Below are 23,765 nucleotides of genomic sequence, written 5' to 3'. Positions count from 1 at the left end.
TTGGGTTGAAAAAATTTCTGGTTGGTTGGATAGATAATCTAAACAACCCGAATGAAGTCCACAACCCAACCTAACCTAACTCTCTATTTTCAGGGTGGGTTGGATTGTCGAGTTGTTTTTTTTAATTATTTAAAAAAATTCCCTTTACCCACAGTTACATTAATAACTAAAATTTCATAAAATTCAAATATCAATCAAACTCATCACTAACATAAAATACAAACGTTAAAAAACACTAACCCACAAATCGAATCGAATTTTTCGGCTTTTAAAAATTCAATCCAACCCAAGTCGAGAAAAATCTAACACAACCTAACCATTATGATTTGGGTTGGGTAGACTGAATTGCTCGGGTTATCGAGTCACATGAACACTCCCTCTTCATATGGTCGGTAACTCAAAGATATATTTAATAATTTGAAGAGAGAGAATGTAATTCATAGGGTAAAGAAGAAGCCTCCAAAAAGAGACCAAAGAATGAATTGAGATATCAACAACTTCTTCCACACCATTACTACAAGACAGAAAATAAAAAATAAAAAAAATAAAAAATAAAAAAAGTAATAAAATTCTTGTCCTCCAATGGACGCAAAGAAAAGTAATTATTTATTAAATAAATACAAAAATTAATATAATTATAAACCCATTAGTGGCAGGCTTTTCTGTTAGATCTCAACAACAGAGACAAAAATTAATCATAATAATATATTTATATCATAATTATAATTTTCTTAAATTTTTATTTAATCTATTAATATATTTTTAGGTGACATTTTGTTTTCACTTAACAACCCTTTTTTATTTTTTTCATTTATTAATTAAAATGAGAAAATACTCATATATATATTACTTTTAATATTTTAATAAAAAATTTAAAATTTCATAATATTTTTTTTTTTTTATAGTTATTTAGGCTCGTTAGAGGCAGTTTCTACTGTTCAAGGTTTAATTGCACTCGTCACAACAGTTTAACTCGTTTATACGGTGAGAGTTATGTTTATAGAGCTTATTTGTTTATACTTAACGATAAAAGCTTTTTTTTTAAGCTTATAAGTTAGTGTATTATTTATTACTAGTCACATGCTTCCCATCTTGTTCCCCAAAAACCTGATTTCAAAAAATTTGAGTGTCCTCCTCCATTGATAAGAGTGAAAGAAGGAGGCCAGGAATCCGTGCTTTTCTCTACCAAACAAGAACAACCCATTAAAATCTCTGCTCAAAACTCCAATTCCTTGGTTCTAGATACGTTTTTTTTAACCAATTTACACTCAAATCTCTACTCACCAGAACCCCATTGCCCATTTCTGTACACAATCTTCATACCCTTTTCTTTTCTCTCTCTCAGAGCTCATCAATCTTTCCTGCTCGTTCAAGCAAGCGGCTGCAGTGCACACAAATAATCGTTAGCTTTAAATGCAATTTATGGCCCCACAACTATATGCTTGATTCATTTTTTGCCTATCTTCCTTCTTCAAATATTGTGTTGTTCTTCTGTTTCTGTTGGCTTCATTCCCTCTCCTCATGTCTTAGATTCTTCCATTTTCAAGATTTGAGTGATTTAACTCTTCTGGGTCTCTAGTTTTTGGGGTTTTTTGTTTTGTTTTGTTTTTTTCACCCCCTTTTGGATTTGGTTTATGATCCATCATTCAGGGTGTTGGTGATGAACTGGGTGTTATAGATTGTGGGGTGAGTAACTAGAGGCCATAATGGTTGGACCTGCTATTAATGTAAGGACCCGTTTGTCCTTCTCCGACGTTAACGGCGGAGAGGAGCTTTGTCTTACCAGTGCTCCGACGAGCATTGCCGGCTCTGAGTGCGGTGGCATTGAGTTCACTAAAGAGGACGTTGAGGCTTTGTTGAATGAGAAGCTTAAAAGGAAGGATAGGTTTAATCTAAAGGTCAGTCCCTCCTTTTCAGCGGTTAAGGTAATTCAGAGATGAACACCATTTTTTTCTTTTGCTTTTTTCTTTTTTTGCATTATCAGATAGTTAGAATGTTAGATCAGTTAAAAGGGTTGATGGAATTTGAGAAAATGTTTGTGGGGATTGCATTTTGATGAGACCATTTTGTTGGGTTTTCAGGAAAAATGTGATAACATGGTGGAATACATTAAAAGGCTTAAACTCTGCATCAAATGGTTCCAAGAGCTTGAATATAGCTACTTATTAGAGCAGAGGAAGCTACAAGATGAGCTAGAAACCTCTGAGATCAAGTCCAGTGAAATGGGTATCTCCAAGATCTTATGTTCTTGGTATTTGATATCATTTCCAACCCATTTTTCATTTATATCGACTTTCTTTTGTGATTATTAGAGATGATAGTGAAGAACAAGGAAGAGGAATTGAATTCTATCATTGTAGAACTCAGAAAGAACAATGCATTCTTGCGAGAGAAATTCACACAAGAAGAATCCGAGAAGTTGGTAAGCTTTTAATCGAGATGTCGTGTATGAACGATGAAATAAATGGGAGTTTGGTTTGTTGACTTAAGATTTGAGTATCATTGTCAGGCTGCAGTAGAGTCTCTCACCAAGGAGAAAGAGGCTAGGCTTATTATGGAGAGGTCACAGGCTTCGATCTCCGAGGAGCTTGCAAGGGCTCAACGTGAGCTCTCGAGTGCAAATCAAAAGGTAAAATCGAAAATAGACTAATTGGTGTGCTTAACACAACAAATGTTTTGACCTCGACTCATGGGAATTCTGCAGCTATCGTCTCTTAATGAGATGTACAAGAGGTTGCAGGATTACATTACGAGTTTACAACAATATAATGGAAAACTTCATACTGAGCTTTCGACTGCTGAAAACGACCTCAAACGAGTAGAGAAAGAAAAAGCTGCCATGGTAGAGGATCTCAGTATGATCAAGGGCGAACTTGCATTGTCTAAAGTGTGTTCTTTTTCTACGAGTAGCCTTGCGTTTTTACTTACAGATAACAGTCCATTCTGAATTGTCATTGTCTATATTGCGAGTATAGGCTTCTCAAGACGAGGCATTAAAGCAGAAGGATGCTATGCTGAACGAAGTTACGTGTTTAAGACGAGAAATACAACAGGTTAGAGACGATCGAGATCATCAACTCTCTCTGGTGCAGACTTTGACAGATGAAGTAGAGAATTGCAGGGAGTCAGCAGAAAAGTACTGTGAGGAGCTGGATGAAATTAAGGCAAAAGCAAATGAATTAGAGGTTCTTACATTGATGTTCATTGTTCCCATTTTTTGTATAGATCTTTAAACTTGAATTGGAGTTCATTTTTTTTGCAGGCAAGATGTTCTTCACAAAGCATTGAACTAAAAACATTGCAAAATCATCTAGCTGCTGCAGAAAACAAGCTGCAGGTGATGATAAACAACCTTAAAGACATCAAAATAGTAATTTAGCTCTGCAAATGTTGTCTTTGACATTAAAATGATGAACTGACCAAGTTGGATGATAAATCTTTTGACATGCTTTTCTTCTAGGTCTCTGATCTAACTGCAATGGAGACGATGCACGAATTTGAAGATCAACAGAGACTCGTAAGTGAGTTACTAGCACGGCTTGGAGATGCAGAAACTAAGCTAATGGAAGGAGAGATGCTTCGAAAGAAACTGCATAATACCATATTGGTAATCCCTCGTTGTAAAAACATTATATTAGCTGCTGTACTGTTGTTTTTTTTTATTCACTGAGCTCTTTTGTAATGCAGGAATTGAAAGGGAACATTCGTGTGTTCTGTCGAGTGCGACCTCTGTTACCTGATGAACGTTCTAGCCCTGAAGGAAATTTCATCTCGTACCCGTCATCAGTCGAATCGCTTGGACGAGGAATCAATCTGGTGCAAAATGGTATACTTTTTACTGATAATATTCAAGTCCACCAAGTTACTTCCATATAATATATTTGTTAGGAATCACGGATCTCCCAACAATTTTCCCCTCGATCAAAGTACACTATAGCCTCCCCTGAGGCCTATGGAGCCCTCGAACAACCTCCCTTTAATTGAGGCTCGACTCCTTTGGAGTCCTTGAACAAAGTACACCATTTGTTCGACATCGACACTTGAGTCACTTTTGACTACACCTTCGAGGCTCACAACTTCTTTGTTTGATATTTGAAGATTCTATTAACATGTCTAAGTTAAGGGCATTCCTCTAATACCATGTTAGGAATCACGACTCTCCACAATGGTATGATATTGTTCACTTTGAGAATAATCTCTCATCACTTTACTTTGGGCTTCCCCGAAAAGTCTCATACCAATAGAGATGTATTCCTTACTTATAAACCCATGATCGTCCTCTAAATTAGCCAATATAGGACTCCCTCCCAACAATCCTAAACAATTCATTGCCCTCCAGCTCTCTTTATTCGAACTGATATCAGGAAATAAAGCTTCTACCATGCTTATATATTGTCAGGGCAACGACATTCTTTCACGTTCGACAAGGTTTTTGCACCGGAAGCGACACAAGAAGACGTCTTTGTAGAGATTTCCCAGCTTGTACAAAGCGCCCTCGACGGTTATAAGGTAATACATGACACCATAGTCTTTACTCCCATATTTTGGCTAATTTACAAGTTCTTTGGTAAATGTTATTTCTTTTAGGTTTGTATATTTGCGTACGGTCAAACGGGTTCGGGAAAAACGTATACAATGATGGGTAAAACAGGGATCCTTGAGGAGAAGGGACTGATACCTCGATCATTGGAACAAATATTTCAAACCAGGCAATCTCTTCAACCTCAGGGTTGGAAATATGATATGCAGGTGAGACATACATTATACTATTTGTCGTGTCTTTGCTGTTGTCATGTTCGAAGACATTTTTGTTGAACTTCTTATCGTTCTATAGGTATCGATGTTGGAAATATACAACGAAACGATCCATGATTTACTATCATCAAACCGATCAGCTCCAGATGTGCTACGAGCAGAAAATGGTTCTCCTCTGAAGCCGTACTCGATCAAACACGATGCAAACGGAAACACACAAGTGTCTGATCTTACAGTTGTAGATGTTCGTAGCGCCAAGGAGGTCTCGTTTCTATTACAGGAAGCTTCTCGGAGCAGGTACCAATAGTTTCCTCATTTCCTCTCATAACGACTTGCACTAATGCTCCTTACCTGCAATGCTCAATGCTGCTTGAGTTGTTGATGTAGCTATAATAACACTTTTTGATTAGTACGTTATGTTTTTACGAGTAACGATAGTGAAAACGCATTGCATTTTTCCCTTAGATCCGTTGGCAAAACCCAAATGAACGAGCAATCATCGAGAAGTCATTTTGTGTTCACTCTTAAAATATCCGGTGTCAATGAGGTAAAATTTGGTTGGTCCCCGTTTATGTTTTAACATGTCGTGGTTCTTCTCTACTGCCATGTTTCCATAGAGATTCATTCTCATTTTGCATCTGGTAGAGTACTGATCAACAAGTACAAGGCGTTTTGAATTTGATTGATCTTGCTGGGAGCGAGCGTCTTTCCAAGAGCGGATCGACGGGGGATCGACTGAAAGAAACCCAAGTAAATGATCATTACTATCATATTTTTGTTTTAAACTTGTTTTGTTATTCAAATTCCGCTCTTAATCCTTTATTTTCTTCATTACAATCAGGCCATAAATCGAAGTTTATCGTCTTTGAGTGATGTTATATTTGCTTTGGCAAAGAAGGAAGAACATGTGCCATTTAGAAACTCAAAGCTTACATATCTTCTTCAGGTACTTCTTGTTGATTTCTCTGTTTGACATTTATTATACAATCATTCTAACTTTCTGAATATGGATGGTTAACCAGCCTTGTCTCGGTGGAGATTCGAAGACGTTGATGTTTGTAAATATCTCTCCCGATTCCTCCTCTGCTAACGAGTCGCTCTGCTCGCTTCGCTTTGCTGCACGAGTCAATGCTTGCGAGATCGGTACTCCTCGGCGTCTAACCAATACACGACCTTAAGGTTTATGCTCGAGCCTTGCTTTTACATTGAAAATCAGCTGTATGATAATTGAATATGAGGATGATTATGACTTAGGCTTAGTTGTATAGCAAAAGAGATCTGATTGTATTAATGAAAGCAAGATTTTTTTTTCCCAATTCTTGTGCCAAGCATGCTGTAAATGATCATGATCCTTCTTGTAATGGCGAGTGGTAGCTAGCTCACCACTAGCAGATATTGTCATCTTTGGGCTTTCGCTTTCGGGTTTCCCCTCAAGGTTGTTAAAACACATTTTCTAGAAACAGGTTTCCACACCCTTATAAACAATGTTTCGTTCTCCTCCCCATGGTATCTCGCATCCACCCCCCTTCGAGACCCAACATCCTCGCTGGTACTCGTTTCCATCTCCAACTGATGTGGAACCCCTCAAATCCACCCCCCTTCGGGGCCCAGCGTCCTTGCTGGCACACCACTTCGTGTCTCACAATCCACCCCTTTTGGGGCCTTGCGTCCTTGCTGGCACACTGCTTCGTGTCTCACAATCCACCCCTTTTGGGGCCTAGCATCCTTGCTGGCACACCGCTTCGTGTCTCACAATCCACCTCCTGGGGCCCAGCGTCCTTGCTGGTACTCATTCCCTTCTCTAATCAATGTGGGAACTCCCAAATCCAGTACAATTTGGGGGCCAGCGACCTTGTTGTGTCCACCCCTCTTTGGGGCTCAACCTTCTTGTTGACACATCGCCCAGTGTCTAACTCTGATACCATTTGTAACGGCCCAAGCCCGCCACTAACAAATATTGCCCTCTTTGGGTTTTCCCTTTCGGGCTTCCCCTCAAGGTTTTAAAACACGTCTTCTAGGGAGAGGTTTCTACACCCTTATAAAGATTGTTTCGTTCTCCTCTCCATTCGATGTGGAATCTCACACTTCTTGTCTGTCTGATCGATATCGTCCCCCTCCCGTTCAAGACAAAATCTAGATTGTTGAATTATGATTAAACACTCGAACCACTGTTATTGCATCGTTACACCACATTTATATATGGATGCAAAATCGAATCGAATTATAAACAAGAATAACAGAAGAATGGTGGAAAAAAAGGAAACTGATCCTTAATCTTCTCAAGAACTTCCACAGTTTATGCCATTCTATCCATAACTTCTTGAAGTATAGGCGTTGTCTGTTGATAGTAAGCTTCAGTTTCACTCAGATTCTTCTGCTTTGCTGCATCTTCAAGCTACAAACACACAAAACAAGAAACTTCAGCTTCAAGAATTGCAGATTTTTGTAAGCTTTTTTGTTCTATACCTTTTCGAAGTTGTCGAATAATCGGTTTGCTAAATTGGTGAGAGGCTGCTTCTCACCGTCTTCTGCTGCCGAAATAACATTATCGAAATCGTAGTACATGAACGTCGATTTGAGTCGAAGATACTTCCTCACATAATTCAAAGTATCTTTCCCAATCAAATCCGCCATAGCCAGAAGATCAAACGCATATCTCTTCAATCTGTATTTTCTCCCTTCCGTCCCTATGTTAGCTATGTAAATCCCCGTCTTCAAAAACGATCGAGTACCCGTTTTCTCGTTCGCTATGTCTGTAACAAAGAACCCATCATGAACTAACAAACCCCAAACGACTTTCAACTTATTCTACATGAAGAAACAAAAAGCTTACTGTTATAAACAGAAGGGATTGGTAGAGGGCCATCGAGCCAGTACTCGTTAGCCGAAGCGATCTCAACCGATGCATTGCCAAAGAGAGCGACAGATGCGAGACTGGTAAGAGCCAATCTTCTTGTCAATGAGATTCTATGAGAGGAAACCTCCGCTTGTTTCTCGAGAAGCCCCATTATTTTTGATCTCTTACGAGTCTTTTCAAGCTTCGAAAGCTTCGGAATGGCGGAGAACTTCTCCGAGACACCGTTTAAGTTTGCAAGACGAGCCATTGATGCAAAGCTTTGAAGAGAAACGGAGGAATTGGCAATAGAAAGAGGCAGAGCTTCTAATTCAGTTATCCGTTTCCCCTTTTCTGGTGTCCTTTACAGTCCACTCAAAAGGATATCCTCATGGAGGTTATTTTAGTAATTTTGTCATGAAAAAAAACTAAAATTATTATTTTAAATAAGTCCTTAAAAATAAATTTTAAAACTTTTATTTTTTACCGAATAAATGTTCGTATTGTTCGAAAAATTCACGAACCTATTAAAAATAAAATTAAAATTTAGTCCTTTAATTACAAAATTAAAATTTAAATATTTGGCCTTTTGGTCGATGATGTAATGTGTTCGTTGATATTTAATTTAATAATATTTTTTGATTTATTATTTATAATATATAGTTGAAGTGTCTCAATCTTGATCCATCACCATATTCTAGTTTCTTAATAATATTATTATAAAACTTATATTCAATGTAAATAATATATCATTAAAGTCAAGTTTGAAAATGGACCGAACCGTTTCGACTCGTACGAAAACCGATTCCGACCGACCGACCGGCTCAGCAACCGGCAACCGTTTTATTTCTTACCCAAAATGTAATTCACGCGTTAGGATGACGTGTCTCTCCCACTCAATCCCCCAATATGGCCGAAACCTACCAACAATAATACGCCCCAAATCCCCAATCTTCCACAAATTTTATCGTCCCCAAATTTTTCATCTCCTTCAATTGCCCTAACCCTAATTCTGGTCCTCTGATTTTTCTTTCAATTATCATTCTGATCGGATAGTAACGCTTTTTGTTGTTGTTGTTATTGTTGTTTGAGAAAATGGTATCCCCTGAAAATTCTAATTGGTTGTTTGATTATGGATTGATCGACGACATCCCCGTATCGGATGCGAATTTCCCAGTCACCAGTTCGAGCTTCTCGTGGGCTGTTCAACCCTTTGATGGCACCCATGATGTCGGGTAATCTTCAGATCTCTTTCGATTAAGCTCTTAAAGCTTGTTTTTGTTTTTTCTTATCGAAAGCTAAATTAGGTTTTGTTTGCTTCGAATGGTGTTTTGTTTTTTTGGGTTTCTTCCCGGGTTTTCGTGTACATGCCGAATTATGCGAGGTGGGGTGGCCCTTTTATTGCTGTCCAGATTAATATTGGAGAAGATCTCAACCTGCTTTGGAACTTTTTGGATTGAGCTAGTAATGAGTTCGGACGTCCGAGTTTTATGACTGGAAAACTCTGAGGTTTTGAGGAAAATGGTTTATAGATACTACTGGTTCTGTTTGGTGAACTATTAGGTTGTTGACCGGATTGATTTAGTGTCCACAGGGGTGATGGGCGGGATTAACAAGACGTTGGGGGCGTGAATATACCAAGAACTATGTGTTGTTGTATTTTGGTAACAGTCAGATTGTAAGGATGATTGTGCGTCTTGGGTTTTAGGTTTATATGAATTTGTATAAATGGTAGTTTCTCTGTGAGGAAAGTTTTTCGTATGTTATGTTGAATTCCAGTGGCATGTAGAAAGATTTGTCTTTTACTTTTTTCGACATATTAATGTAAATTTTGTTGATGTTTAGTTCTTTTTCCTTGGACATGTTATTCTAGTGTGGAAATTGATGGGTCATCGGCAGATCTAGATGGTCGTCTAGAATCTGGCTCCAAGAAGAGGTACGAAACCTTCGTTATTACTTTTTAATCTTGTCTGTTCAATAGAATCAACCTTTTGACTCTTGTTAATATTTCTGCTTTGAAGTCTTTTCCATAACGATGATCTGGGAATCAATATCATTAGAAATATATCAGCCGTATTATTATTGGCACAAACAGCATGGTTTGACGGAGTCATAAGATCAGGATTTCTTGGGATTTTTTAATCGACTTTGTGCGAGCATTTTAGTTAGTCATTACTTGTACAGTGAGGTCTTTTCTAATTTAAAATTTCCAGAAATTTGTATCCAGTTTATGTTTTAATCGGCTTGAAACTAGGTTTACATTTTATCTTACCGCTGAAATTTAAGTCTATGTGATCTTTTACTCCGGTCACAGCACTTACTATGGTTACTCACTTGTCAGATATGTGTTAACTGAAGAGCATTCAGTTTTGTGGCATGGATGGGAGGGAGTGATAAAGCTATGATTCTTCCTTTATTTGAACTTCAATGCAATTATATGTGAGAGTTCTAATAGGATTGTATGGAGATGATATGTAGGATATTAGTAATGGCACAGTAGTAACTAGATAGGGTGACTTGGTTATAAATAGAGGGAGATAGGGACTTTAGAGGGGAGATCATTTTAGTGGAATTGACCATTGTGGGACTTGGGAGCGAGTTTCCCACTCAAAAGGCTACAGTTATACTGTAATTTCCCTTTGATATTGCAATTTATTAGTATCTTGTGGTAAGTGTTTGGCACCTAATAAATTGTTTGTGGCTTTTTATTATAACTATATTACATCAAGCTGATTATTCGTATTGATATCGTATCTAGTGTCCTAATCAATGTGATAGTAAAAGGCTAAGGATCCATTTATTTATTTTACGTCCTTTTTCCGTTGTGAAATTTGGCTTACCATGTTAAGATGTTGAATTGGTTTAACTAGGTGTAAATAGATATAGTAACAAATGAAACTAAAAGTGGGAAGGAAAATATGATATAGCATCAAATAAAGTACACTCGTTTTATGCTGCAGGGTCAGATCTGATTCATGTAGTGGATCAAGCTCCAAAGCATGTAGGGAAAAATTGCGGAGAGATAGGCTCAACGAGAAGTACTTCCTCTATCCCGAACCCCCCATTTATCTATGTTTATAACGATTGTCTGTTACCTCAACAAATCAAATTGTTATGTGCATCTCAAAACAGGTTTCTGATACTGGGCTCCATTTTGGACCCTGGAAGGACACCCAAAACCGACAAGGCTGCAATTTTAGTTGATGCTGCTCGAATGGTGAATCAGTTACGTAGCGAAGCCCAGAAACTAAAGGAATCAAATTCAAGTCTGCAGGATAAGATTAAAGAATTGAAGGTACGCCTATTTCGCTTTCTTGCCAAAGATGTGCCATTATATTAGCTCGCTTTGTTTGCTTTTGATGCATTTGAATGGAGAAGTCTGATAATAATATTTCATTTCTCACAATCTTGAATAGGCTGAGAAGAACGAGCTTCGTGACGAGAAGCAGAGGCTGAAGGCCGACAAGGAGAAGCTAGAGCAGCAAGTGAAGTCTATGCATGCTCACCCTGCTGGCTTCTTACCTCCACCAATCCCCACATTTGCTGCTCAGAGTCAAGCTCCTGGCGGTAATAAGTTAGTTCCTTTCATTGGTTACCACCCAAGTGTAGCCATGTGGCAGTTCATGCCTCCTGCTGCAGTCGACACGTCACAGGACCACGTACTCCGGCCACCCGTCGCCTAAATCAGTGACCAGCCGAGGTTTCCTGTAAAATCCCACTGGCAGCATCTGGTTGCTTGGGAATTTATCCTTAACTTCAATATTTATTCTGTCATTGTCGAGTAATATATATTAGTATTGTTAGTTTGTAGGCTTGTCAATTGTTTTTGGGACTGACTATCATGTGTCATTGAATACTTGAAAGAAGAACAAGTTCTATTTTGTAATTGTAAATGTGATTTGAGTGATTTGCTAATGACTGTCTCCATTCCATGCCCTTTCAAACTCAAACCATGATTTTACCATGATTGAATTGAAATTGAGGGTTCTTCTCCTTCTATCATATAGATCCATATAGGAAAGAAGTTAACAATAAATTTTTTCAAAATTGACTATTTGTTTCTCTCAAAAATAATGTATGGGATCGAGTAAATTGCTCGATGAACGAATAGATCACATTGAATTGGAAAATGGAAAGCCCCTTTATAGAAAATCGTTAGGTATAATATGTTAGATTTTGTGCACGTGAGGTACAATGCATGTCACTCTCATATTTACGCACCTAAAGGCAACTTTAGATAACAAGATTTCTCTTGCCTTCTTACTATGCATGACTAAACATATTGATTAGATGGCTTTACTCTTTAGGACAACCCCTTAATGAACATTGTTTCTTCCCAAAGGAACTTGACTGCACAATCTGTAGCCTAAGCTCTCTTCATAGAGGAGACTCTCTTACACCATCTTGGAGCTTTCCCTTTAGGAGCAAGGAAAACAAACCTGTTCTTCCTCCACTATTCTAGGTCACCCTTTTTACCTTACTTGTAGAAGATACCAACCAATAGCTTGCCAAGCATGACTGTGCCACTTGGCCCACTCGATCATCACCCTACTAGCCAAGTCATGTGTCTCGAGATTGAGATCAGACTTGGTAGGCTATTAAGGCTTAAACTCATCTCCTCTAAGCCTAAATTATTCTAATAGTTCTTATCGACTATTAAGCTTGAAATGACCATATTAACATACTAATACACATACGACAACTAATATTGAAACAAACATTTCCAATTGCTGGTTTTATTATTGCAAATGGTAAACAACGATCAATTCAAATAACTCAATTTCACTCATCTTCCCAAAACATATAAAGCCGTTTCAGTTTGACAAAGCAACAATTTGAAGGAACAAGTGGACATTAACAAGCTCTCAAATACGTCCTTCACTTCAACCTTTAACCTTGTAAACCTTACCGTTTTCAATAATATCATAAAAGATTAAGGCTCTATCAACCTCTTTTCAATCTCCGTCTTCTGTCTCCTATTTCATTCTCCATTTCAAGGTCAAGGACCAAAACAGAGAATATAATCTCCGTCCCATTTCAGCTAATGAGGAGATATCTCTCCTTAATTCAGTTCAAGAGAAATGAACTCTATCCTGTTCAAGGGAAATCGCCACCGTTGAATGAACTCTAGTTTCTCAAGTCACAATGGGAGTGGTCCATCAACTGAAACTTGATAAGTTGTGAAAAAAGGATCCAAAGAGAAAATGGAACACATCTCAGAGTCTCTGATATAGAGCAGCAAATAACATAAATGCTCATGTCCACTGCAACACAGTGAATCAAATTCAAATGACACATAATTTCACATCAACTCAGCTCAGCTTTAATGGCAATTCTCTATTATTTACATCATCATAAGAAAGCCAGTTGGAGAAGACATAATTTAGCTCTGTCATTTACAAAGGAACCATTAAATGAAACGCCATTCAAACACCTTATCTACACTTCATCCATAACTTCCAACAGAAATAAAAGAATAAACTGCAAACCAGAGAGTCGACCGAAGTTCATAGAATTACTTACCTCTCTAATCAAACAAATCACATATGCCTTCAAAATCATCCTCCACCTCCACGCCACTTTCATGGTTATTTACAGACTTGGGTTGAGAACACTCCATGCTTAAGCTCTCTGTACAATTATTTACATTATCGGGCTCGGGATGCGACGACCTTGGGCCTTTATAGCCATTTACAACGCCCTTGGTTTCTGTCACCATTTTGTGACCATGCTTACCCGTTCCTTTAGGTCCGTTGTTGATAACTGACCCATCGGGACTCGCATCGTTCCTCCTCGATTGCCTTTCATTTTCAAATAGATCGGACTTCTGGTGTAGCAACAGTTGGTCACTGTTCCTATTTAAAGACCTGAATTTCAGAGGAATAATATGATGAGAAGCAAAAATCAGGTGTTGTGAGTGATAGCAGGCGTTCTGTTCATATATAATTTACGACGACGTTGAGCTCATCATCAAAGCATAAAAGATTACGTTCGACATCTAAAATTTACCTCACCTTGTCTGTGAGATTTTAGGTGACTGAAGATGGTTAAAAACTGGAACTAGGTCCTTCGACCGAGCTTCAACCATACGAGTCGGGATCCTTTCAATTTCGGTTTCTCCTAGATTATCTATTTCATCACCTTTGACACCGTCTTTTGCCATCACTTGAAAATATATCTATTCATCAATAAAAAGGGAATGCAGGAATGTAAATATTGAACAAATGGACCTAAATCTTAAAGAGATACGAGTCAAACAGCAAGTACCTCGGGTTTTGTCCACAGCGGAGTATGGTCAGCATGCATCTGCAGTTCCACTTCCGAGATATACAAGTGGTGTTGTTCCACCGTGCATGTCTTTGCCTTTGAGACAGTGCCACTAGCTTCAAGAACAATAGGCTTTCCATTCATTTCTCCACAGTAATTTTTCTTGCAATCTAAAGCTCCATTGTCACCGTATATGTCAACGTTATTATCTCGGGCCCTATGGTTTTGTTTCTGAGAAATATTCCATTTCTGGACTGCTTCAACTGCTACTCTTGCATCCAACTCAGGAACTAAGTCGAGACCTGTGCTGAATATCGGTAAAGCTATGGCTGAATCTAAACCCACTCGCAGCACGTACTGTATCATACTTCCAGTTGGAGTAAAAACTAATATGTGGTACCTAGCCTCGGACGATCCATGGTCCACATGCAAAGCATTTCCCTTGCAGTTGTGGAAAGCTGAAGCGATAGCTCCTGTAACAGAACCGATTCTACCCGTAGCAGCAGCTGCGGCACTACTAACAGTGCCTTGCCAGCCATTACTTCCATGATGAATTCTACTAACAGCAGAAAGCGTAATCGGACCTCCAGTAGCACATTCATTCTGCTTACGAGGCATATGTAAACCAGAATCGACCAACCGAACGGTTTGTCTTGCGGGAACTACTAACCCATCAATTCTGGTAGCAGAACCAGTAGATGGGAAATTCACCTGTCCTCCAGCAGGGTTTATAGCAAAGAGATGACTCGTCCCTCTGGACGAACTAATCATGATCCAGTTGCTATCATAGCTGAAACTGATGTCTTGTATGACCTGATAATAGATCGAAAAACACAATTACGACACTGAAAACATCACAACAATGAAATAAAATTGCATTCCTCTTACTGCATTAGTGAAGCCTCGTTGGAGTCTGTAGAGATGGCGATAAGACGCACCAGTACTAGACACAGGTGAATTTGAACTCGAACTCGGCATAATGTTGAAAACATTTATGTTATGACCCTGAATAGAAGCTGTTACCAAGATGGTGCCGCTCGGATCAAAGCACAAAGCAGAAATAGGGCTCTTATGAGCCCGAAACTGCGTGATAACCGATTTGCTGATAATGTCCTTCACAATAACCTGATAACAAAATGTAAAAGGGAATAATGTTATCACTTTAGATCTTTTTACTATCATAGCTGAATCAATTCAATAGCATAATCAATACTCAAACAGAGAAAAGACCGACCACTCCAACACTATCTGCATCAGCCACATGATCTTTAAGATATCCAATACCATTCAAACCATGAGCTCCAGGTTGATGAGAATTGTTGCTATCGGGCAAGAGCTCTGAGTAATATCTCGATAGCTTCTTAATACCCTTATCACCAATGGTAACAAGGCCTGCTGCAAGATGCTTACTCGATTCCTTTGCATAGTGAGCAACTAAACTTCCATTTAAAGAAGAATGAGATAAACCAGCAGAAGGTTTTAAATGTTGTGGCGTCACTCGCCCTACATTCGACGCGGTGATCGGACTTCCACTATAAGCCAGCCACCGGGATCCCAGCGCAAGAGGTCCATAACCGATACCTCCTCCAGAACCCGGAAATCCAGAAGCAACAGGATTTGCATGAATGATATGTTCTGTCTCCAAAGTTGTAGCATTGATGCAGTGTATCTGTGGGAAAATGAACTCAAATTCCCAACCAAACAGACTACATTTATGTTTAAAGGACAAATAATAAGACTGCAGCTGCTCGAGTGAGCAAACGTACCTGAGTTACGAGAGAAATGGCAACAACCAGAGGACTGCATCTCACAGAATAAACAACTGATCTAAATTTGAGCTCGTGCACATAGGTTTGAGATTTCAAGGAATAAAACCTAACAAAAGTAGGCATAAAACCGGCATCGGCTAGTTCCTGGACCTTTGGGACAGCTGCATTGCCAGAAGTTGCTAATCGATCCTGAATTTTAAAACCAGAAGTAATGGAACCATAAGCAGAAAGCACCAGCAATGGCCTACTTTCTGTAAACTTATCACCCGATCTCATTAACGGTATTGGTCTGGGCAACACTTGCATGTACGAAACAGAACCATCGTAACAAGAAACCAGGTCTTGGACATTATTTGCTTCCTCAATGTCCCAAACCTGGAAACCCGAACGAAAACCTAACAGAAGAACCCGTTGAACAACATTGTCGTCCCACTCTAACTTGTCAAAACCCGCCCAGTTCACCTTTATCATATAACAATGAAACTAAGAATTAATAATCACCGATTTATCCAGAGAAAAGAAGAACAAAATGAGAAGGTGCTAATATCATATCGATCGAGATTAACAAGGAAAAAACAAAGCAAAACACAAAAATTTAATGATTTTGGATAGACCTACCGATACTCAAAGGACACACCATTTTGTAATCAATCAAAGATCATTTATCATATATCATACAAGGATGGAAACTACAAAAAATTGGCAAGAATTCCCAAATTTCTGGAAACATCAAGTAGAACTCCTTTGTCAAATCAAGAACAGTACAAGGATGGGCTACAACGCTCATAATATAGTGACCACATATTCCACAAACACAATTACATTGCAGAACAGAGCAGCAAATGTTGGAAAAGGTCCAGTAGCCCATGCGTGATGACAGAACACGTTTACATTCATGTTGTGTTCATGCAAGATAAACAATTTTCTTTCAAATATAAGGCAACTAAAACCTTGTTTTTATTAGGAGATTACAAATACACACTGAAAAACGCTACTTAAACCACAAAATTCATATGGGTTCAGCAGAAATCATCATTATTCCAACAAATTTAATGAAGAAAGCAGCCATTCATGACAATTCCAAGTATTTGAAGTTCATCAAAGTCCACCACATACCTGGAAGCCATTTGCTTCATCATCCTTATCCGCCAAAGAAGATGCCACTGATGCAGCGGACCGTGCCACAGTCGAAGCACCAGCAGAAACAATCTTCATGTAACTAGAAAAAGCACGAAACGAACTTGATATGAACTCATGAGCACGCCCAGAGCGCGCTACGGCTCCCTGTTGTTTTACAGCTCTATCATTCCCCATCCCCAGAATCGAATTGCAAAATAATTTCCAAATCCCACTCTAATCATAACCCCACCCTGTTTCTTGTCAATCCCCAGCAATTACTAAAAGGAAAGAAACAGCCCCTCTAAATTTCAACACATTCAATTTCCAACTCTCCATCTGCTTCAATCATCAGCAATCATCAGACCCCTTTTAAGAACTCACATAATCAACAGAAGAGAATTCCCAAATCAATGAAACTAAATCGCCTCAATTCTGATCATGAGTCATTTGCACCAAGCAACGAAAAGGGTGCAAACCCAGTAAACAAAATCTCAATACCCACAAAAGGAATAGATAAAAGGAAGACGAAAAATCAGGGAACAACGATACGAAATTCGAAGTACCCTTTTTCTTTGCTGAAACGAACTTTTCGAACTCTTTTTAACTTCGCCAAAAGAATTGAAAATGAATCAAATAAAAACAGAAAGAAAGCTCAAATTTAAACAAGAAAATGAAACCCCAAAAGTTAAAACAATGAAATCAATCGATTTAGTTGAAAAAACAGATTCAGAAACCAGATTACAGCCAAGAAATCACCGGAAAATATCTAAAAAGTGAAGAATATAAGGGAAGAAAAGCGGTATTGAAGTATTTGGATAACGGAGAAGGAAGTATTTATCTTTGTTTCAGCAAATTAAAGCGTCTCTCTCACTATCTCTCTTCGGAAATTGTTTATATCTTAATTGCGAAATCAGGAGTTGGGGTTGGGCCTCTTTTTTCTGTTGCTTTGGAAATTAAACCCTTCGCACGTCTCTCCCTTTTCTCAAGGCCATCAAATTCTCTCTCCAACAAAATTTGTAACTTGTTGGCCAAGGGAAGGGGAGAAGCTTTAGTCTAATCAATGGAGGGCTGTGTGTTCAACTAATATATCTACACTATTTAATTTTCCATTGACAATATAATATCCCTCCTTAAATCAAGTCCATGTAAGGTCGATTACGACTCGAGTCCGGTGTTTTAAGTTCAGGAAGGTAAATGTTAAGCTCGAGAGCTTAAGTCAAAAATTAGAAAACTATGTTTTAAAACGTGTTAGTTCGGTGTTTTAAGTTTACGACTTAAGTAGATATTTCTCACTTTAGTTCCGTATCGTTGTTAACTTCATAATTTTAAAACGTCTCAACTATGAAAAGAGTCTAGTATTTTTCCGATCAGTATCTCGCACTGTCGGGTGACGGGCTTAGACGCACTTTCCATTATTTTATTAGCTAAATTACATGTTATTAATTTAAACCAATTATCTTGTTCCTTGTTATTAACATGTCAATAACAAAGGCTTATAATAAAGTTTGTATAATTATGTTAGTCACAAACAAGGAAAAAAAAAAAAAAACGATATAGTTATATGGGCCTAGAGGCCCAATTAGAACGAGGATTTGGGCCATCGAAGGAGCCCATTTAAGGAGAACTTGGGGATAAGTATTAAGTGATAAGGCAAAAAGTGGAGGTGAAAGTCACATCTCACAGTTGCGTGACTTTATCAATCTTCACATGTGAATGTGAAATCACTTTCCTTTTCCTTTTCTATTATCCATTTTTTAATTGTTTTAAAGTGAAAATGTTTTAATATTATATGGTTGAAGATTATTCAATTTTTTTAGTTATACAAACTAAATCTTAAATAAACCCTAAACCATTTTTTAAATTAACATTTAATTTAAAATAACAAATCTGAGGTATGAAGTTTTGAATTTTCGATCTCAAGAAATTGAGTCCATCTCAATTATCGTTCATCTCAATTTAAAATATTAAGTTTGATTATAAAAATTAACTTATTTTTAGACAGAAATGTTATCAAACTAGGCTTCACGTGTCCTTCAAATTCATTCGAGCACTATTGCATAAAATTTGATTATAAAATACTCCCAACTAAGTACAGTAGAATACGAGATATGACTAATATCTAGGGGCGAATCATTTTCTTACTTCTACCAAACCAATCAATAACATAGTATAGAATAGATAGACATCTAATGAAAGCATAGTTCAACTGACATAAAATATGTATCATTGATGAAGATATCAAATATTCGAATCTCTCAAGTATGCTATACGTCAAATATACTATTATTGCATTTCTCGATCGAGAGATAACGGCAAATACCCAAAAATAAGAAGAAAAAAAACACCCATTTGAACCAGAAGAGCAAAGGAAAAGGGAGTTTCAATAATTTCTCCCCATATTTTTATTGCCAAGGAAAAGTGGATCATTTTATTACACCTATCAATGATGTATCTACTTGAACAAATGTCTAATCTTTCTTCGAGATCTTCAGTCTTAAATGATATTAGATTCAATCAATAAAGGGCTTCACATGCATATCTGTGATCATGCTCTAATCTACTCCTACAAGCCAAAAATGCAAGTTAGTTTAATACTAATATACTTCTCCATTCATACCTCTCTTTCATTTCTGCTCATTTTCAGCATCTTTTCTTGTGTCTTCCTTTTTTCTTCTTTACTGAGGAAGAGGCAACATAAACCGATTCGCATTCCTTGATTACATAGCAAACGTGAGCATCGTCTTTCGGAATTTTTTCAAGCAAAACTTTTGCAGATTTTTGGTCCCCAGATGCTAAGAGAGCTTGATACATCCTGCAAAAATGCCCCATGGACAGAGTACTCAGGCAAATTGGATTGTTTAGGCTCGAAGAAAACAAAACAGGTTCGAGCGAGGACTCGTACAAAGGGAAGATAATAGACAATAACATCATAAGTTTACCGCAAGTAACTAATAGTATTGTGTGGGAGGCCAGCTTTTTCATATTCTTTCCAGATGAGGAGAGAGCTCTCTGCATCTTTGGCGTTGGCACAAGCACCCAGGAGAAAATCAAGGCATCTACGTGGGGGAGATAGACCGAGATCATTCTTTATGAATTGAAGCAATTGCAGGCCTGTTTCTAAATATGATGGCTCGGACTCAGCAATGAGGGAAAAAATCTGGACACAATATAGCGATTTGTAAGTTAATGCTCCAGAGATTTGTCTCGGATTCAAAACTCGTCATCTGGTTCGTAGTCTTTTAATACTTGGACAAGATTATGAAGGATGAACTGGCTATTTGTATAGAATCATCTATGTTTTCCTCTTAAAAGGTAAAAGAAGGCACCGAAGCCCATAAACCAAATTCTTCATTAGTTTTATGGCATTTTAGGGTGAGCTTGAGATGAATTTGGAAAGAAATGTTTCAACTAAGATCACTTCTGTAACGGTCCAAGCCTACCGCCAGCGGATATTGTCTTCTTTAGACTTTCCCTTTCAAGTTTACCCTCAAGATTTTTAGATCGCGTCTGCTAGAGAGAGGTTTCCACTCTTATAAAGGGTGTTCCCTTCTCCTCCCCAACCGATGTGAGATCTCACAATCAACCCTCCTTCAGGGCCCAGCGTCCTCACTGACACTCGTTCCTTTCTCCAATCGATGTGGGACCCCACCAAATCCACCCCACTTCGAGGCCCAGGGTCCTTGCTAGCACACCGCCTCGTGTCTACCCCCTTTCGGGGAACAACCACCTCGTTGGCACATCATTTGGTGTCTGGCTCTGGTACCATTTGTAACAGCCCAAGCCCAACGCTAACAAATATTATCCTCTTTCGGCTTTCCCTCTCGGGCTTACCCTCAAGGTTTTTAAAACCTGTCTGCTAGGAAGAAGTTTCCACGCCCTTAAAAAGGGTGTTTCGATCTCCTCCCAACAATGCAGGATCTCACAACTTCTATAAGCATTTTTTTGGAAAAGGTACCAACTAAAGCAGTTCAAGTATTTTCTAGTGGTTTTAAGATTTTCAAAATCACTAAATGATTATCTAACAAGAATATCAAAAAGTGCTTTAAATGGAGAGTCGTACATAACAAATATAATGGGAAGGGAATAACAAACCTCATCAAAAGCAACTCCCATCATCACTTCATCATTACAGCATCTGTAACTGAGCTGCTTCAATAGATCGACGGTCGAACTACAAAAAAAGAAAAAAACAATGAGTTTCTTTCGTGGGAGATGAGAATAAATCTAACGCAAATCATCCAAGTATACAAAGAAATTCCATAGATGAACCTCAGATCATTGTGTTTTACAGAAAACAAGAGAATTCTGCGACAACAATCTATCCAGTGGTCGAGATCATGATGGAATTCACCAAGTAACTGAAATATTCTGTTCATCGGCCCATCGAATGGATAGTGCTCCTAGAGACAAAGGGGAAATACTCTTTAGTTGACAAAACGAGAAGAAGTAATAATCATTCATTGCAGACGTTTAACTTACAATAAGACTGATGACAGCCTTGGGCTCCAAATTACATCCAGCTTGTTTCATTTCATCATAAATTTTCAGAGCATCAGCTATTTGCGCATTTGAAGCAAGAGCAGAGACTAGCACACTTCTAATTTCATTCAAGTTCTTGACTGGTATTTCTTCATCTGATATAACCTACAAAAGATTAAATGATATCTAAATAATCTTACATTGTACACTTCAGCCAACTCTTATGAAAATATTTATAAGAATAAAAACATGAAGATCAAGATCACTTACCTGTTTTGCCTTCTCAAATTGTCCATGAGCAGCATATGCATTTATAAGGGCCATGAAAATATGCTTTGTCGCTTGAACTCCAGAACTCTTCAGCTCTTCATAATACTACAGGAAGATAAGCGGCTTCAAAACTTTATTCATATAATGCTTGGCCTTTATAGTTTAAAGAAGGTGAATAATAGTTGAATTTAAAAAACAACATCTTCAGTGATTAGGACAAAACATGGTTTGTTAGGCATTTAGGTTAGTTATATGGGATAGATGCTAGCAGTTTATCAGAGTCCTCTAACTGTGAAAAAGGAGTTTGCTAGGCGGGGTTGGAACTTGGAATACTATAGATAAAAGTAAGGAGTTTGAAAGGAAGAAGCAAGTAAATGAACAAAAAATGGTAAAGATATTGTAGGAGCAATAGTATAACCTCCACGTTACCCATGCTGAAATGTTTGAGAAACAAACTTCTCTTGCAATGCATAATTGTAAGTCAAATATAAATGAAAATAGTTGAATAAAATTTGATTTATTGAATAAATAATAAAACTGAAAATCATGATACTCAAAATTTTTCTTGTCAAACCAAACTTCCTATACAAAAATTCAAATATCTATAATGCAGAACTTCATAAGAACGCTAGTTAGCTGTGATTGTTTTTTGGGGCAAAGCCACTTATAAATGAAAATTGAAAGATATTAGGCATATGATATCAAAAGTGTTCTAGAATTCTTCTTACACGTAAAATTAGACAGAGTTCAAAAAATTCTGTGGTAATAGTTATTTTTTGGGGCAAAGCCTCTAGTAAATGAAATTAGCAAGAAATTAGGCATATTGTATCAAATGTGTATTTCTAATTCTTGAAACACGTAAAAATTAGACATAAAGTTTGAATAGTTCTGTGGTAACCTTGATAATATCCTCCTCACATTCACAATTGCTGATCAAATAGCTGAAAGTCTTGGAATCTGGTTTTACATCCGCAAGTTCCATTTGCTTGAGAACCATCAATCCATCAGAAGTGTTCTTCTGCTGAGTACTTGGAAGAGTTAACATCGTCCAATGTTTATATATTAAATAAGAGAATGAATGTGTGAAATGAAACTTTTATATTATGAGGACAGAAAATGCACAAAGTACATTCACAGGTCAAATTTATGTTATAGAGAGGGAGGAAAGACGACCATAGACCTGAAGAAGGTACCTCTCGGAAGTATCCGGCCATGATAGCATTGTACATGCTAGCTGTAGAAGTAAAGTTCATTTTCTCAGATTCCTTAAGCATGTCATAGGCACCATTAAACTGCATACAGCAAAATTAAAATTTGGTATCCATGAAAGTTCAATTTTTGAAATGCATGCAATACATTTGAGCACATAAAATAACAATAAAATGAACATGAAAACAAAATTTAAGTAAAAAATTACGTCTTTCATCTTGATGCACAGACTTATCATTCTCCTGAACACTTCACTATCCGGCTTCAGGTTGTGGCGACATATGAGTGAATAGACTTGATGAACCTTGGCAATAAGCACAGCCAGGATAATAATAATAAATAATTGTTATTGGTAATAACACAGCGATGATAACTGAACTGAAATGAGAAATAAGGTAATCACATGGAAACATACGTGCAGAATCAGTTGCACTGCCACAAAAATGGATAAAAAGATAAAATCTCACTGAAGTTCATTGAGATCTTCAGTAAAAAATAAACAATATATAGAGAATACGGCCAAACAACATTGGAATTTTAAACTAAACATAGAGGCCAAACAACATGGGAATTTTAAATTGTTTGTGTATGACAAACTTTCCAGTCTGAGCTAATCAGTCTGCTACTTAGTCTTCCCTCAATTTCTTTCTTGCTAATGTTCCCTCTCTTCACTACCCTTCACCATTTTGGCAGGTGTGCACTCCCGTCACAGTGAAAATGAATGCAGAATCCCAAAGTTGCATTAAATATAATAAGAAGGACCAGTCCCCTACAACATTTGGTATTAGGTAACTCATAGAATATTTAATATCCTAAATAATTGCTCATTATGATTTGAACTAGTAACCTCAAAAGATATCAAGACACCCCTAATCACTGGCCAAACCTAGTAGCTGCCACATTGCCTTTTATCATGCAGGATAAATACAAAAATACAGTAAACCATATCATCACACATTATTAAAATTCAATCTTATTCTTTCACCTGAAGGATATAAACAAAAAAAAAAAAAAAAAAAAAAAAAAAAAAAAAAAAAAAAAAAAAAAAAAAAAAAAAAAAAAAA

General features: G+C 37.6%; 5 protein-coding genes across 8 annotated transcripts in view; 2 read left to right on the top strand and 3 right to left on the bottom strand.

Moving 5' to 3' along the window:
* Positions 1-1,092: 1,092 nt before the first annotated feature.
* LOC111480530 (kinesin-like protein KIN-14N) lies at positions 1,093-6,069 on the top strand. 2 transcript variants are annotated; one of them, XM_023125628.1, is made up of 16 exons: positions 1,093-1,898; positions 2,082-2,226; positions 2,313-2,422; positions 2,510-2,629; positions 2,705-2,887; positions 2,976-3,185; positions 3,263-3,337; positions 3,461-3,607; positions 3,688-3,826; positions 4,400-4,509; positions 4,588-4,749; positions 4,835-5,052; positions 5,221-5,302; positions 5,401-5,505; positions 5,597-5,701; positions 5,778-6,069. In XM_023125628.1, exons 1-16 carry the CDS (start codon positions 1,707-1,709, stop codon positions 5,931-5,933), a joined length of 2,259 nt encoding a protein of 752 aa, XP_022981396.1. In that variant the 5' UTR covers positions 1,093-1,706; the 3' UTR covers positions 5,934-6,069. The 2 variants fall into 2 exon arrangements, with proteins under 2 accessions (XP_022981396.1, XP_022981395.1); XM_023125627.1 differs by having other exon boundaries at positions 1,093-1,925.
* Positions 6,070-6,893: 824 nt separating this feature from the next.
* On the bottom strand, positions 6,894-7,949 carry LOC111480674 (photosynthetic NDH subunit of lumenal location 3, chloroplastic). Its single transcript, XM_023125837.1, has 3 exons — positions 7,589-7,949; positions 7,222-7,508; positions 6,894-7,150 (listed from the first exon to the last, which is right to left on the bottom strand). Exons 1-3 carry the CDS (start codon positions 7,857-7,859, stop codon positions 7,052-7,054), a joined length of 657 nt encoding a protein of 218 aa, XP_022981605.1. The 5' UTR covers positions 7,860-7,949; the 3' UTR covers positions 6,894-7,051.
* Positions 7,950-8,501: 552 nt separating this feature from the next.
* On the top strand, positions 8,502-11,503 carry LOC111480664 (transcription factor ILR3-like). The gene is made up of 5 exons (XM_023125824.1): positions 8,502-8,823; positions 9,462-9,524; positions 10,549-10,626; positions 10,721-10,883; positions 11,005-11,503. Exons 1-5 carry the CDS (start codon positions 8,684-8,686, stop codon positions 11,269-11,271), a joined length of 711 nt encoding a protein of 236 aa, XP_022981592.1. The 5' UTR covers positions 8,502-8,683; the 3' UTR covers positions 11,272-11,503.
* A 1,345-nt stretch (positions 11,504-12,848) lies between these two features.
* Positions 12,849-17,618, bottom strand: LOC111480521 (autophagy-related protein 18f-like). 2 transcript variants are annotated; one of them, XM_023125616.1, is made up of 7 exons: positions 16,741-17,618; positions 15,622-16,086; positions 15,090-15,524; positions 14,744-14,980; positions 13,856-14,668; positions 13,603-13,766; positions 12,849-13,443 (listed from the first exon to the last, which is right to left on the bottom strand). In XM_023125616.1, exons 1-7 carry the CDS (start codon positions 16,936-16,938, stop codon positions 13,116-13,118), a joined length of 2,640 nt encoding a protein of 879 aa, XP_022981384.1. In that variant the 5' UTR covers positions 16,939-17,618; the 3' UTR covers positions 12,849-13,115. The 2 variants fall into 2 exon arrangements, with proteins under 2 accessions (XP_022981384.1, XP_022981383.1); XM_023125615.1 differs by having other exon boundaries at positions 12,849-13,455; positions 16,741-17,614.
* A 1,487-nt stretch (positions 17,619-19,105) lies between these two features.
* Positions 19,106-23,765, bottom strand: part of LOC111480523 (pentatricopeptide repeat-containing protein At4g04790, mitochondrial-like) — an 11,187-nt gene continuing 6,527 nt past the window's right edge. For both annotated transcript variants that reach the window (XM_023125619.1, XM_023125620.1), the window contains exons 8-16: positions 22,910-23,005; positions 22,686-22,784; positions 22,391-22,510; positions 21,493-21,597; positions 21,223-21,387; positions 21,013-21,143; positions 20,836-20,914; positions 19,683-19,900; positions 19,106-19,555 (exon numbers count right to left, since the gene is read on the bottom strand). In XM_023125619.1, coding sequence (XP_022981387.1) covers positions 19,384-19,555; positions 19,683-19,900; positions 20,836-20,914; positions 21,013-21,143; positions 21,223-21,387; positions 21,493-21,597; positions 22,391-22,510; positions 22,686-22,784; positions 22,910-23,005 — 1,185 coding nt within the window. In that variant the 3' untranslated portion in view covers positions 19,106-19,383. The remainder of the gene's footprint in view (positions 19,556-19,682; positions 19,901-20,835; positions 20,915-21,012; positions 21,144-21,222; positions 21,388-21,492; positions 21,598-22,390; positions 22,511-22,685; positions 22,785-22,909; positions 23,006-23,765) is intronic.

This window comes from Cucurbita maxima, unplaced genomic scaffold (genome assembly GCF_002738345.1).
Source record: "Cucurbita maxima cultivar Rimu unplaced genomic scaffold, Cmax_1.0 Cma_Scf00006, whole genome shotgun sequence".
Lineage (NCBI taxonomy): Eukaryota > Viridiplantae > Streptophyta > Magnoliopsida > Cucurbitales > Cucurbitaceae > Cucurbita > Cucurbita maxima.
This window is presented reverse-complemented; position numbering and strand designations above follow the sequence as displayed.